At 50.1% G+C, this 12,383-nt stretch overlaps 2 protein-coding genes across 2 annotated transcripts; one reads left to right on the top strand and one right to left on the bottom strand.

Moving 5' to 3' along the window:
• Window positions 1-519: 519 nt before the first annotated feature.
• Window positions 520-1,913, bottom strand: N7529_004008 (DUF3429 domain-containing protein; the record flags this gene model as incomplete). Its single annotated transcript, XM_057239535.1, has 4 exons — window positions 520-942; window positions 999-1,223; window positions 1,290-1,334; window positions 1,398-1,913. Coding segments are annotated over 4 exons (1,209 nt in total), but the record flags the coding sequence as incomplete, so codon positions are not given.
• Window positions 1,914-2,685: 772 nt separating this feature from the next.
• Window positions 2,686-12,246, top strand: N7529_004007 (membrane morphogenesis protein VPS13; the record flags this gene model as incomplete). The annotated part of the gene is made up of 3 exons (XM_057239534.1): window positions 2,686-11,689; window positions 11,738-12,154; window positions 12,206-12,246. The coding sequence occupies 3 exons, from the start codon at window positions 2,686-2,688 to the stop codon at window positions 12,244-12,246; spliced, it is 9,462 nt and encodes a 3,153-aa protein (XP_057098829.1).
• Window positions 12,247-12,383: the final 137 nt, after the last annotated feature.

Genomic DNA, 12,383 nt, shown 5'->3' with positions numbered 1-12,383 from the left:
GCTTCGATTCAAACATAAAGCCTAGATTTCTTCTAAAATTTCACAAAGCCTTAACATGAAGAACAATTTATTAGACAAGTGTGTCTCACTTGTGTGAATTTAAATATCGTTGAAATGCCACAATTACATATGTAAATTTTGACCATACCTAGGGAGGGTGATAGATCCGTACGTGGTAGAGAGATTGGCAGCAATGCGACCGATGGTTGTTTGAGGCGGAAACGTGGCAAGCAGTCATTAGTCTCCGACTGTCGCCTGCTGAGCTGCCCTTCAGTGTTGAGCTATCAATCTGTATGCTTGTATGTACCGACATACTTTTACGTATCTTTGAAAAACTCGAACAAGAAGGATTGTGGTTAGAGTTCTAGCGTCTCTAATTAATGACACTCAAATTGAACAAAAGAAAATTCCAGTGGCCGCCCTAGTGCGTTCTGCGTATATTCTACAGGAAATCACAGGTAATGTAAACATTGATCAGTCTCGGGGAATGAATGCCCCTCGCCTTGTCAAAAGGCAAATTTACTCGGACTCCTCGATCTCGCCACGGCGGCGAGCATTGGCCTCCTCCTTTTCCTTCTTCTGCAGGAAGAGCAAAGCATTGATCTTGTCCTTGATGCTGTGCTCGGTGGCAATGGTCTGCTGGACCTGCTCACGGCCGATCAGGGTAGCCACGATGGAGGCACCGACAACGAAGGTCAGGACGAAGCGGTACATGCCGTACCAGTGGGGGGCACGGCCTGCGGCAGCGGCGCGAGCATCATTGTAGTACAGGAAGGTGAAAGCGAGGAACTGACTGATCAGAGCGTACTCGACGGGGAACAGCAGAGTGGGCCAGGCCACAGCGGGGGCAATGACACCGGCGGCGTAACGGCGGTAGCCGAACTTGCCGCCGTAGCCAGCCCACTCAAGACCCCAGTGCACAGCACCGAGGAAAGAGAGAATCTACAGCAATCGGTCAGTAACGTAATCTTCATCGATCAGAGGAGTGGAGTACTTACCACGGCACCGTAGCCAACCTGGACGTGCTCGAGCATGTGGAGCATCAACTCAGCGGTCTCACCGGAGAACACCAGACCATCACCAAGAGCGGCAGCGCGGTTGATCTCGTAGGAGAGGTAGACAGTCTGCAGAGAGGTGGCCAAGTAGGGAACAACACCGGCCATACCCAGGTAGAGAGCCTCCTTGGGGACGCCGTTCAGGCTGAAAGTCTCCTTGATAACTTTCTATACACCCAATTGAACTTAGCAATTATTCAATACACAATAGGCCACCCTTGGAGAAATACATACCGCCTCGGACCGCATGCCAGCCATCACATCGATATCGTCATCATCCTAACCCAATAATTAGCCATTGAGTACTCTTGCGCAAAGCCCAGATTGTGCAGCATCTCTTACCTTGGCGGAAGAAGAAGAGTAGCGCACGAGAGCGGTGGTAACGGGCTTGCGAGTAGCAATCGCGAAGCTGGACGAGACGGAAGGACGGATCGCATTGCGGGCAGACGAGGTCATCTGGGCCTTGAAGATCTGGTTGCCCAGGGTAGAGCGAGCCACGGAGGCATTGGAGCTCTGGATAGCCCGGAGCGCGGAGCGGGCGACGGCGTTGCGGTACAGCATGGCGGGGGATAAAACAGCTTTTCGTGATTGTCGGGTTAGCAAGTCGCGGGAGAAGAAAAGCCTCGGGTACGGCCGGATTGCAATGTCAACGAACCCAATTGGCCTTGCAAAAAGCTGAGAATGAGATGGAAGAGTGGAGATTAAGGGTATACACCCGGAAAGTGACTTGATCTCAAAGTCGAGGGCGTAGAATTTCCGGGACGGAGCAAATAAGAATATCCAGAAATGAAGTGACCGAGTGATGAGGTGTGGTCTGCCTTTCGGGCGGACCGTAGCGACCCGAACTGCACTGTTCGCCTGAGGCAGAAAAGTCCGGGGCGTTCACGTGATTGACTTCACGTGATGTGATGACACGGGGGCTGCTGCCCTAGCACTAACCAGAAACCTGGAAGCTACGTCACTTGGGGTAAACAGTGTATCAGTACGGTAAAAGAGGGGATATTTGAAGGACTTCACTTAGATCTAAGGGACAATGTCAAAGCAAAGAAACAAATCATAGCCTCCAAATACTGTCTTGCCGAGGACATTGTAGTTTTAGTATTGAGTACCACTGATGTACTTTGTCGGAAGGCGGAATTGACGCCCGTAAAGAACCTTGGAAGCTGTACCCTGCCCGTACCGCGTACACTCTCTCATACCTTTTGCGTAACAGATAGCAACCTCTCACTTCTCCACGCAATCAGGGCCATTGGCTTGGCTTAGATACCCAACCACTCTGTCTTAATTTAGCGCTTCTCATTTTCTCAAAATACATCATTCAACTCGACTGGTCATATCAACACGCCTATTCCACTCTCCTTGGAGGTGATCGTTCCACCTCGGTATCGTATCGCGTGTGCTCCCAGCCCGCTCCGCTGCATGGATCGGATATTCCCCAATTTCTAAGGTTTTGAAGCAAACTGTAAGATCTCCCTGGTTTTAGAACTTGTTCTTCTTGCTTGAATTCTAACTGACTTGCAAATTGCACTGAATTGCAGACCATCATCAAAATCCCCGACCCACTCCGTTGAACACCTGCAGGCCATAGAGCCCAACCACCAGGCCCGGTTCACGGCCTTACGTCGCAAACATGTTGGAGGGCGTGGTAGCTAACCTGCTCAACCGTTTCCTGGGAATTTACGTCAAGAATTTCGATGCGAAGCAGCTCAACATCGGAATCTGGTCTGGCGACGTCAAATTACGGAACCTCGAGCTTCGACGTGAGGCGCTCGATCAGCTTCGCCTCCCGTTAAACGTCGTCGAAGGTCACCTCGGTGAACTCACATTATCCATTCCTTGGTCAAATCTACGAGGCAAACCAGTCAAGGTAGATATTGAAGATGTCTACTTGCTTGCGGCGCCAAGAGAGGATGCGGACTATGACCCAGAGGAAGAAGAGAGACGGGCGAATGCGCTTAAAATGGAACGTATTGAAAGCGCTGAGCTTCTGCGTGAGCGCAACACAGAAGGCATGAGTCAAGAGGAACAACGTCGTAATCAGAGCTTCACGCAGAGCATGATCACGGCTGTGGTAGACAACCTGCAGATCTCTATCAAGAATGTGCATTTCCGTTATGAGGACTCTATTGCATCGCCTGGACATCCGTTTGCTATCGGTGTCACACTCAAGGAATTGAGTGCCGTCAGCACAGATGGGGAATGGAATCCGACTTTCATTCAATCTGATTCTAGTGTCACCCATAAGCTCGCCGTCCTCGGCGCTCTCTCGGTGTATTGGAATACAGATGCAAAGCTGCTCGGAACTGGACGCGGCTCTGACATCGGAGCAGAAGCCCAGGGAATCGGCCGTGCAGAGTTGATGGAGAAACTTAAAAACGCGATCGATGCCGATGAAGGGAATCAATTTATGCTGCGTCCCGTCAGCGGTCGTGCTGGGTTGGAGATGGACAAGTCGGGCAAATATGACCGTCCCGCAATCAAAGCACGATTACTCTTTGACGAACTCGGCTTCGTTCTGGACGACAAACAATATCGCGACGCCTTGATGCTGGTTGACTTGTTTCATTACTTCGTTCGTCACCAGGAATATAAGAAAATACAACCCAAATCTTCCCCGAAGGACGATCCGCGGGCATGGTTGCGGTTTGCAGGTGAAGCAGTTCTTAGCAAGATTCATGAACGCAACAGACGGTGGACTTGGGACTACATCAAGGAACGCAGAGATGACCGCATTGCGTATATTGCCCTTTTCAAAAAGAAGAAGAAGGAAGAAGCGTTTACACCCGAAGAAACCAAGAATATGGAAAGATTGGAAGCAAAGCTCAGCTACGAGGATATCCGATTCTGGCGATCACTTGCGCGGAACCAATTGCGCAAAGAAAATGTGGGCGTGAAAAAGCCCGCTGAGCAACAATCCTGGTCTGACTGGTTGTGGGGTGCCAAGAAAGAAGAATCCAAGGAAGCAGCCATGACTGAAGAACAGCGACAGGAGCTGTACAACGCTATTGACTGGGATGAAAAGAAAGCCATCGCCGAGAGCGTTGATCTGCCTCGAGAATGGGTTAAGCTCCAAGTCGATTGGAGTCTACGGGCTGGTAGCTTTACCCTTCTCCAAGACCCTCATGGAGCGGCGAATGAAGTTATGAAGCTAGTGTTTGATAATTTCCGAGCAAAGGCTCTACAGCGCCCTGACTCCTATCTTCTTGACCTTGATCTAGGAGGCTTGAAGATGTACGACGGCACTACTGCTGGAACTCTTTACCCACAGATTGTCAAGGTCAAGGATTCACTCCCTGAATCCACCGAAGACCGAAAGAAAAATGACGACCTCACCTCCCAATCTAGTGCAGATGAGATTCATGATGAAGATAGTCTGTTCCATCTGCAACTGGAGAGTAACCCGCTCGAAAGTGACGCAGATACCGCAGTTAAAGTAAAGTTGAAGAGTATTGAGGTAATTTACAACCCTCGCTTCCTCGTTGGAATCGTCAAATTCTTCGAACCTCCCGAAAGACATATGGAGTCAATTGGTGCTCTTTTGGACACCGCTGGTGCGACCGTTGAAGGACTCCGACAGCAAACCCGGGCGGGCTTGGAGTTTGCACTGGAGGAGCACAAGAAGGTTGATGCACAATTCGATATTCATGCGCCCTTGATCATTGTCCCAGAAAGCATCACACAGCCAAGCTCCCTTTGCCTGATTATAGATGCTGGTCACGCTAGTGTCAATAGTGAATTGGTCGACCGTCAAGCCATGCGTGATCTCCAGTCCAAACAGAAACGGCAGTACGAGGAGGAGGATTACAAGCAGCTAGAACATCTGCTCTATGATCGGTTCCTCATCAAACTCGATTCCACTCAAGTTCTCATTGGACCTGGTGTTGAAGCAACCAAAGCCCAGCTCAACACCAATGTGGAGTCCAGGAATTTCCATATCATCGACCGTATCAATGTGGATTTTGCCCTAGAAATGTGTATTGTCCCAAAGGTGACCGAGCTTACACGAACACGTATCTCCGGACATCTGCCAGAACTTCATGCATCAATGTCAGACACCAAATACAAGGGTTTGATGAAGTTGATTGATATCGCAATCCCACATTTCGAGGATAAAACTTCTTCTGATCCGGTTGCTGCCAAGCAGGAAGCAGCGATAGCCACACGAGCCAGATCGGCATCTTTCCAACCTCCTCAACGAGATCTTCCTGTTGTCGATGACGATGAGGAGGTCGAAGAGACAGACAAGCAAACAACGACAAGCGTGGACACACCGGCCAATATTCATCGCCGCGACTTCGAATTCAAGTTCACTGTTGGTCGTCTCCGTGGCTCACTCTTCCGTTCTGATCCCCATGACCCCCAACGAGATCATTTGCTGGTTGAGTTGGTCGCTGAAGGATTTGAGTTGGACTTCTACATGCGCCCATATGACATGGTCGCTGAAGTTGTATTGAAATCGCTGAGTGTGGACGATTATATCGAGGAGAACCCGCTTGCCGAATTCAAGAGAATCATTTCATCCAAAGGATTCAATGCCGATGAAGATAAGGACCTTTTCCAGTTGAAAATGGTTAGGGTCAAACCCGAATCTCCTGAGTTCGAGTCTACCTATGAAGGCGTTGCCATGAATCTTGACATAGCTGTTTCGACTATCAACTTAGTCGTGACGAGAAAAACACTCCTCACCCTTCTGGACTTCATCCTCCATACTTTCACAAACCCCCAACAATCAGTCGAACCCAATCCAGAAACAGGCAATTCGATTGAAGAAACAGCCACTGAGCAAGAAAAGCCCCAGCAGGCTGGGAAGCTTCGTATCAGAGCCAACCTGAAGAGTATTGCATTGATCCTCAACAATGACGGAGTCCGTCTAGCCACCCTGAGTCTCAACACTGCCGACGTTGGGATCTTCCTCGTGGGCGCCTCTATGCTTATTCAATCACGAATAGGCAGCCTGACTTTGGTTGACGATGTCAACCTGGGCGCTTCAGAGGACTCAGACATTCGGCGCCTCCTGACAATCGAAGGAGATAATTTCGCCGATTTCAAGTATGAGACTTTTGACCCTGAAAGTGACACTTACCCCGGGTATGACTCTGAGGTGTACCTACGGTCTGGCTCAATTAAGATCAACTTCATAGAGGAGCCGTACCGCAAGATTATCAACTTCCTTGTCAAGTTCGGCAAAATGCAAGCCATCTTCAATGCAGCTCGCCAGGCTGCTGCCAACCAGGCCAACAACCTACAAAACGCCTCGCGAATGCGGCTTGATGTTGTGGTGAAGACTCCCATCGTGGTGTTCCCACGTTTGATGCTAGATGATCGCCCACGAGACACAATCACTGCTCATCTTGGTGAGATCTATGCCAAGAACGAATTTGTGCCCATGGACGAAGGAAAGGATAGCCCTGCTGTTAATGTGATCTCCACTGGTGTCCGCAACATTCGTCTTACCTCCAAATTTCATTTCGAGGATGGCACAACTGAGGAGTTGGAGATGATCCAGAAAGTGAATCTGGACTTCAGCATCTGCTATTTGGAGCATCAAGCCAACAACCCGCGCCCGGACATGGAAATCGAAGGCTCCTTATCTCCTATCAATCTCCGGATCTCCCAAAATCAGCTCAAGTTCTTGTTAGAATTGTCCAAGTCGATACCGGGTGCTTTCGCAACCGATGCCGAGCAACAAGAGCTCGAGGCCATGGAGTCTTTGCCACCATCGGTGACTGAACCCACAAGAGAGGCTACTTCCAAGGCCACCCAGAATGGCGCAGGAGGGACTCCCATAGATGATAATGAGAACAAAGAGACTTGGGTGCGATTGGACATGATCTTTAAGGTCGACAGTGTTGGACTGGAGCTCATCCTTGCCAATGACAACCAGCCTGTCGGCCGTTTGGAGGATTCTAGTCTGTCCAAGTTCTCTCTCAATGACACCCGAGTCAAGCTGCGTATGTTGACGGATGGGTCGCTGGATTCGGAGCTTCTTATCCACTCGTTCTCCATTCGTGATAGCCGCAAGCAGGATTCAAACAAGTTCAGAAACATTATGTCCTTGATCAACAACGACGTTAAGCAGCAATTCATGGCTAGCGTCTCTATGTCTGGAGGACAAGAGAAACACCTCATTGCCATGCTGACTATTGATAGCCCGCGGATCATGTTTGCTTTGGATTATCTGTCGGCTTTGCAGTCCTTCAGTCAATCTGCATTTGCCTCCGAAGAACCATCTCAAATTGTGGAGGAAGATAGCGACACACCCGAGGAGTCTGAGACAGGATCCGTCACCGCCGTAACCTCCGACAAGGCTATCATTGATGGTTCTCCGGGTGACACTGCAGGTGCGGGCATGACCGTGTCATTCCGGGTGAACCTTGTTGATGCTCAAGTGATCATGGTGGCTAACCCTGCTATTCCTCACTCCGAGGCTATCGTCCTTGGGACCAAGGAGGTCCTCATTTCTCACCAAAATGTGTCCACGCTGCAGATCCAAAAAGTGGGCATGTTTCTGTGCCGCGTGGATAAGTTCGAGACCTCACGACTGCGTATCCTGGATGATTTCACGCTTGAAATGTCTGTTGATAGCCGAACCCAAGACAAGGGATCCGCTTTGACCTCCATTGAGGTGCATCTTGAGCCTCTGGTCCTTCGCTTGTCTCTTCGTGATATTCTCATGGCAACTCAGATTGTCAACAAAGCTTCGGAAATGAGGGCTCAGAATTCCCAGCAACTCGAGAGTGGTGAGGTGAAAAAGATTGCAGACGCGAAAAGCACCAGGGTTCGGTCTACCAGCAAAGCGTCTATGACCCTTGCTAACAGGACACGCCGCCTGAGTCAAAACGCCGGACAGCTGGATCAGACAGCTACGCAACAGAGCTCCGTTGTGCTTAAGCGCGAAGAGCTGTCTGCCAAGATCGATGGTGTGAGGGTCATTTTGATTGGCGATCTGCATGATCTTCCTCTGTTCGATTGGAGTGTCAAGAAATTCAATGTAGACGTGCGCGACTGGTCATCTACCCTGAATGCCGATACCAACTTTGAGACGTTCTTGAACGTGTACAACTTCTCTAAGTCGGCTTGGGAGCCATTGATTGAACCCTGGCAGCTCGGATTCCACATGGCCAAAGAAATCAACCCAGACGTCTTCTCTTTCGACGTGTACTCTCACAAGACCATGGAGCTGACCATCACATCTGCCACGATTGCGCTCGCATCGAAATCTTTCCAGTTCCTCTCCACAGATGAAGATGTTCTCTCCAAGCCAAGAGGTGCTGATGCTCCTTACCGCATTCGCAACTACACCGGGTTTGACCTCAGGGTCTGGGCTGATGTTAGCACCGGGGAAGAGGGTCCAGCGGCTAAGCTGACCGACGGGGAAGAATCCCCCTGGCGATTTGAAGATTCCACCGCTGTTCGTGAAACGTTGACGCCTGAAGGCCACGGTGGTGTGGTCGGCGTCAAGCTAGAAGGCAGTGGGTTTGACAGTATCAACCGTATTCCTGTTGTGCGCGAAGGCGAGACTGTCTACGCTTTGAAACCAAAGCAAGAAAATGTTCTTCACAGGCTCCTCGTGGAGGTTACATTGGGCCCCGATAATGTCAAGTACATAACCTTCCGCTCCCCGCTGCTCATCGAGAACAACACACAAATTCCGGTAGAGTTAGGCGTTTTCAGCCCCGGAGAAGGCCACCTTTTGAAGATCGAAAAGATCTTACCCGGTGATGCTCGCCCCGCACCCGTCGGGTCGGCATATCTGCATTCTGTTGTTCTTCGTCCAGACCAGGGCTTCGGATATGACTGGTCTAATGAACAGCTATTCTGGAAGGACCTTATCAAGCGACCCACGCGGACTGTCAAGTGTGTTAGTGAGAGCGGACAACAAGCACCTCCATTCTATTTCCAAGTCAACGCCACTTATGACAGCAAGGATTCGCTTACGGGTGTGTATCCTTACATGAGGGTCAGGATCTTCGCCCCTGTCGAAATTCAGAATCTTCTACCCTACGACTTCAAGTATCGCATATATGACAAGAACACCAAAAAGGACTGGACCAACTTTCTGCGCAAGGGTGGAGTCAGCCCAGTCCATGTGGTGGAGCTGTCTCACTTGCTTTTGCTCAGCATTGATTTGGAAGATACAGTTTTCCGTCAGAGCGAGTTTGCTATTGTCAACGGCAATGCTCAGGACTACCGCAGAGAGCATACCCTGTCTCTCAAGGATGAACGCGGTCTCCAATTGAAGTTACAACTCCACTACTTCAACATTCCAAATAGTGGTGGAGCTTTCAAGGTTTCTGTCTACAGTCCATACCTCATTTTGAACAAGACGGGTCTTCCAATGGATATCCAAAGCAAGGCATTCCTTCAATCTGCGAGAAACGCTGCTGGTCAAGGACTCAGGGTTGATCCGAGGAACGAGGGCCGAGCGCTCCCATACATGTACTCTTATGCCAACGAGGACCAAAGAAACCGATCTATTCTCAAGGTTGGCGATTCTTCTTGGAGCAAGCCGCAGAGTTTCGAGGCTATTGGTAGTACCTTTGAAGTCGTCTTCCCCGATCGCCAAGGCAGATCCGAGTTCCACTCCGGAGTGTCTGTTGCCGAGGGTGAGGGCAAGTACAAGTTGACTAAGGTTGTTACTCTCGCCCCGCGCTTCATTCTCAAAAGCAAACTCAGTGAAGATCTTTTGGTGCGCGAGCCAGGCTCATCCAATGTCCACCAAATTCAAAGTGGGCAGTTGATTCCACTACATTTCCTTCGCCAGGTAGCTGAGAAACAGTTATGCCTCTGTTTCCCAGGTGTCAACAATCAATGGTCTTCTCCTTTTAGTATCGCAGATGTTGGAACAGTTCATGTTAAGTTGGCGAAAGCAAGCCAGCGACAGAAGCTGATCAAGGTTGACATCATCTTGGAAGGAGCGACCCTTTTCCTGCACTTCAGTTTGGAGACGCGCAACTGGCCATTCTCCATGCGCAACGAAAGTGACACAGAGTTCATCTTCTACCAAGCCAACCCAAATGTGGAGGATGATGACGAAGATGACAACACTAGCGGCTGGAGGCCAATCCGGTACCGAATCCCACCGCGAAGTATCATGCCCTATGCTTGGGACTACCCGGCCACGAAGAACAAGTCTCTTGTGATGACTTGCCAGGGCAAGGAACGCCACATCAAGCTCGCTGAGATTGGAAATATGATTCCAATGCGGATTCCGCCCTCACAGCCTGGTGGACACCAGAAGATCATCGACATCAACATTGCGGCCGATGGTCCTACTCAAACTCTGGTACTGTCCAACTTCAAGCCGTCAAAGAGTATGTACAAGCAACAAAGAGGTCAGTCCTCACAGACTGGTACAAACACTGGGTTCGAGGTCAAAGAAATGAACTCAGATGTCAACTTCAAGGCCCAGCTTCGTCTAGGTGGAATTGGCATCTCCTTGATCAATCAGAACCTCAAAGAACTGCTTTATCTCACCTTCCGCGAGATTGAAATCAAGTTTAGGGAGTCATTGTTGTATCAGACTCTCAACACTACGATCAAGTGGGTCCAGATTGATAACCAACTCTACGGTGGCATTTTCCCCATTTTGCTTTACCCTAGTGTTGTTCCAAAGACAGGCAAGGAGATGGAAGCCCACCCGATTTTCCATGCAATGGTTACACGAGTCAAGGATGACTCGTATGGTGTTCTCTACATCAAGTACGCGACCTTGCTTTTGCAGCAGATGACGCTCGAACTGGACGAGGACTTTGTTTTCGCCATGCTTGATTTCGTCAAGATTCCTGGTGCTTCGTGGACCGAAGAACAAGAGGGCAAGCTGTGCGATGAAGATCTCAACATCCCTGAACCGCAACAAGCAGATAACGGGCAGGATGTATACTTCGAGCTACTTCACCTTCAGCCCATGCAGATGGATATTTCCTTCATGCGCACCGAGCGTGTCAACGTGGAAGATGCTATGCAGCCCTCCAACCCGTTGATGTTCTTTGTCAATGTCATGACAATGTCCATGGGCAACGTCAACGATGCACCCGTCAGGCTCAATGCTTTGATGCTCGAGAACGCTCGAGTCTCATTCCCCAGACTGGTCGGCAACATCCGTGAACACTACACACAGGAATTCCTACGCCAGATTCATATCATTCTCGGTTCGGCCGATTTCCTGGGTAACCCAGTCGGTCTATTCAACAATGTCAGCTCCGGTGTTGCCGCCATCTTCTATGAGCCTTACCAGGGCCTGGTCATGACCGACCGACCCCAAGAGCTTGGTATTGGTATCGCAAAGGGTGCAACTAGCTTTGTCAAGAAATCCGTCTTCGGATTCTCGGATAGTATGGCCAAGCTCACCGGAAGTATGTCCAAGGGTCTTGCGGCCGCCACCCTCGACAAGGAATTCCAGAACCAGCGCCGGATGTCCAAGGTCCGCAATCGCCCCAAGCACGCACTGTACGGAATCACTGCTGGTGGCAATGCCTTCGCAACCAGTCTGGCAAGTGGAATCGGTGGTTTGGCACGCCATCCCCTGCAAGGCGCCGAAAAGGAAGGCATCCAAGGTTTCTTCAAGGGCGTCGGAAAGGGTGTTCTTGGTCTGGCTACCAAACCTGCCATTGGTGCATTTGATCTAGCTTCCAGTAAGTTCTAAGCCCTCTCTTGTAAGTTTATTGCTGACATTTTCCAAGATCTCGCAGAAGGTGTTCGCAATACCACTACCGTTTTCGATGCCGAGGGCCTCGATCGTGTCCGACTCACTCGCTTCATCGGGACGGATGGTATTGTGCGCCCGTACTCGCAACGGGAAGCCCTCGGACAGTTCTGGTTGAAGACTACCGACGACGGCAAGTACTTCAATGAGGACTACATTGCCCACCTGGAGCTTCCTGGTCGGGACATGCTCGTCTTGTTGACATATGCGCGCATCATGCTTGTTCGAACAAAAAAGCTCTACACCGAGTGGGACATTCGTCTCACCGATATCCAAACCATCTCCAAAGAGCGCACCGGAATGAGCATCACCCTGAAGGGGGGCGCCAACGGACCCTTCATTCCTGTTCAGGATGAAAGCTCACGAAACTGGCTGTATAGGCAGATTGCTGTTGGTAAGTCTTCCGTCCATGCTACATTATGTGCTAGGCTAACCTAGATGTTAGCGGTGAATGCTTTCAACGAGAAGTATAATGCCAGGGGATAGAGCAAATGACGCACTTACCTGAGATTCTTGACGATGTGATGAAACGAACTGCTTTCATTTTTGGGATGGTATTATCAAAATTCGCAGGGAACTTTAAGCGTGCTCTTTGGATTCCTAGCTTGCCCTATTCACGTACA

The sequence above is a fragment of the Penicillium soppii genome (genome assembly GCF_028829465.1).
Source record: "Penicillium soppii strain IBT 18220 chromosome Unknown utg000004l, whole genome shotgun sequence".
Lineage (NCBI taxonomy): Eukaryota > Fungi > Ascomycota > Eurotiomycetes > Eurotiales > Aspergillaceae > Penicillium > Penicillium soppii.
This window is presented reverse-complemented; position numbering and strand designations above follow the sequence as displayed.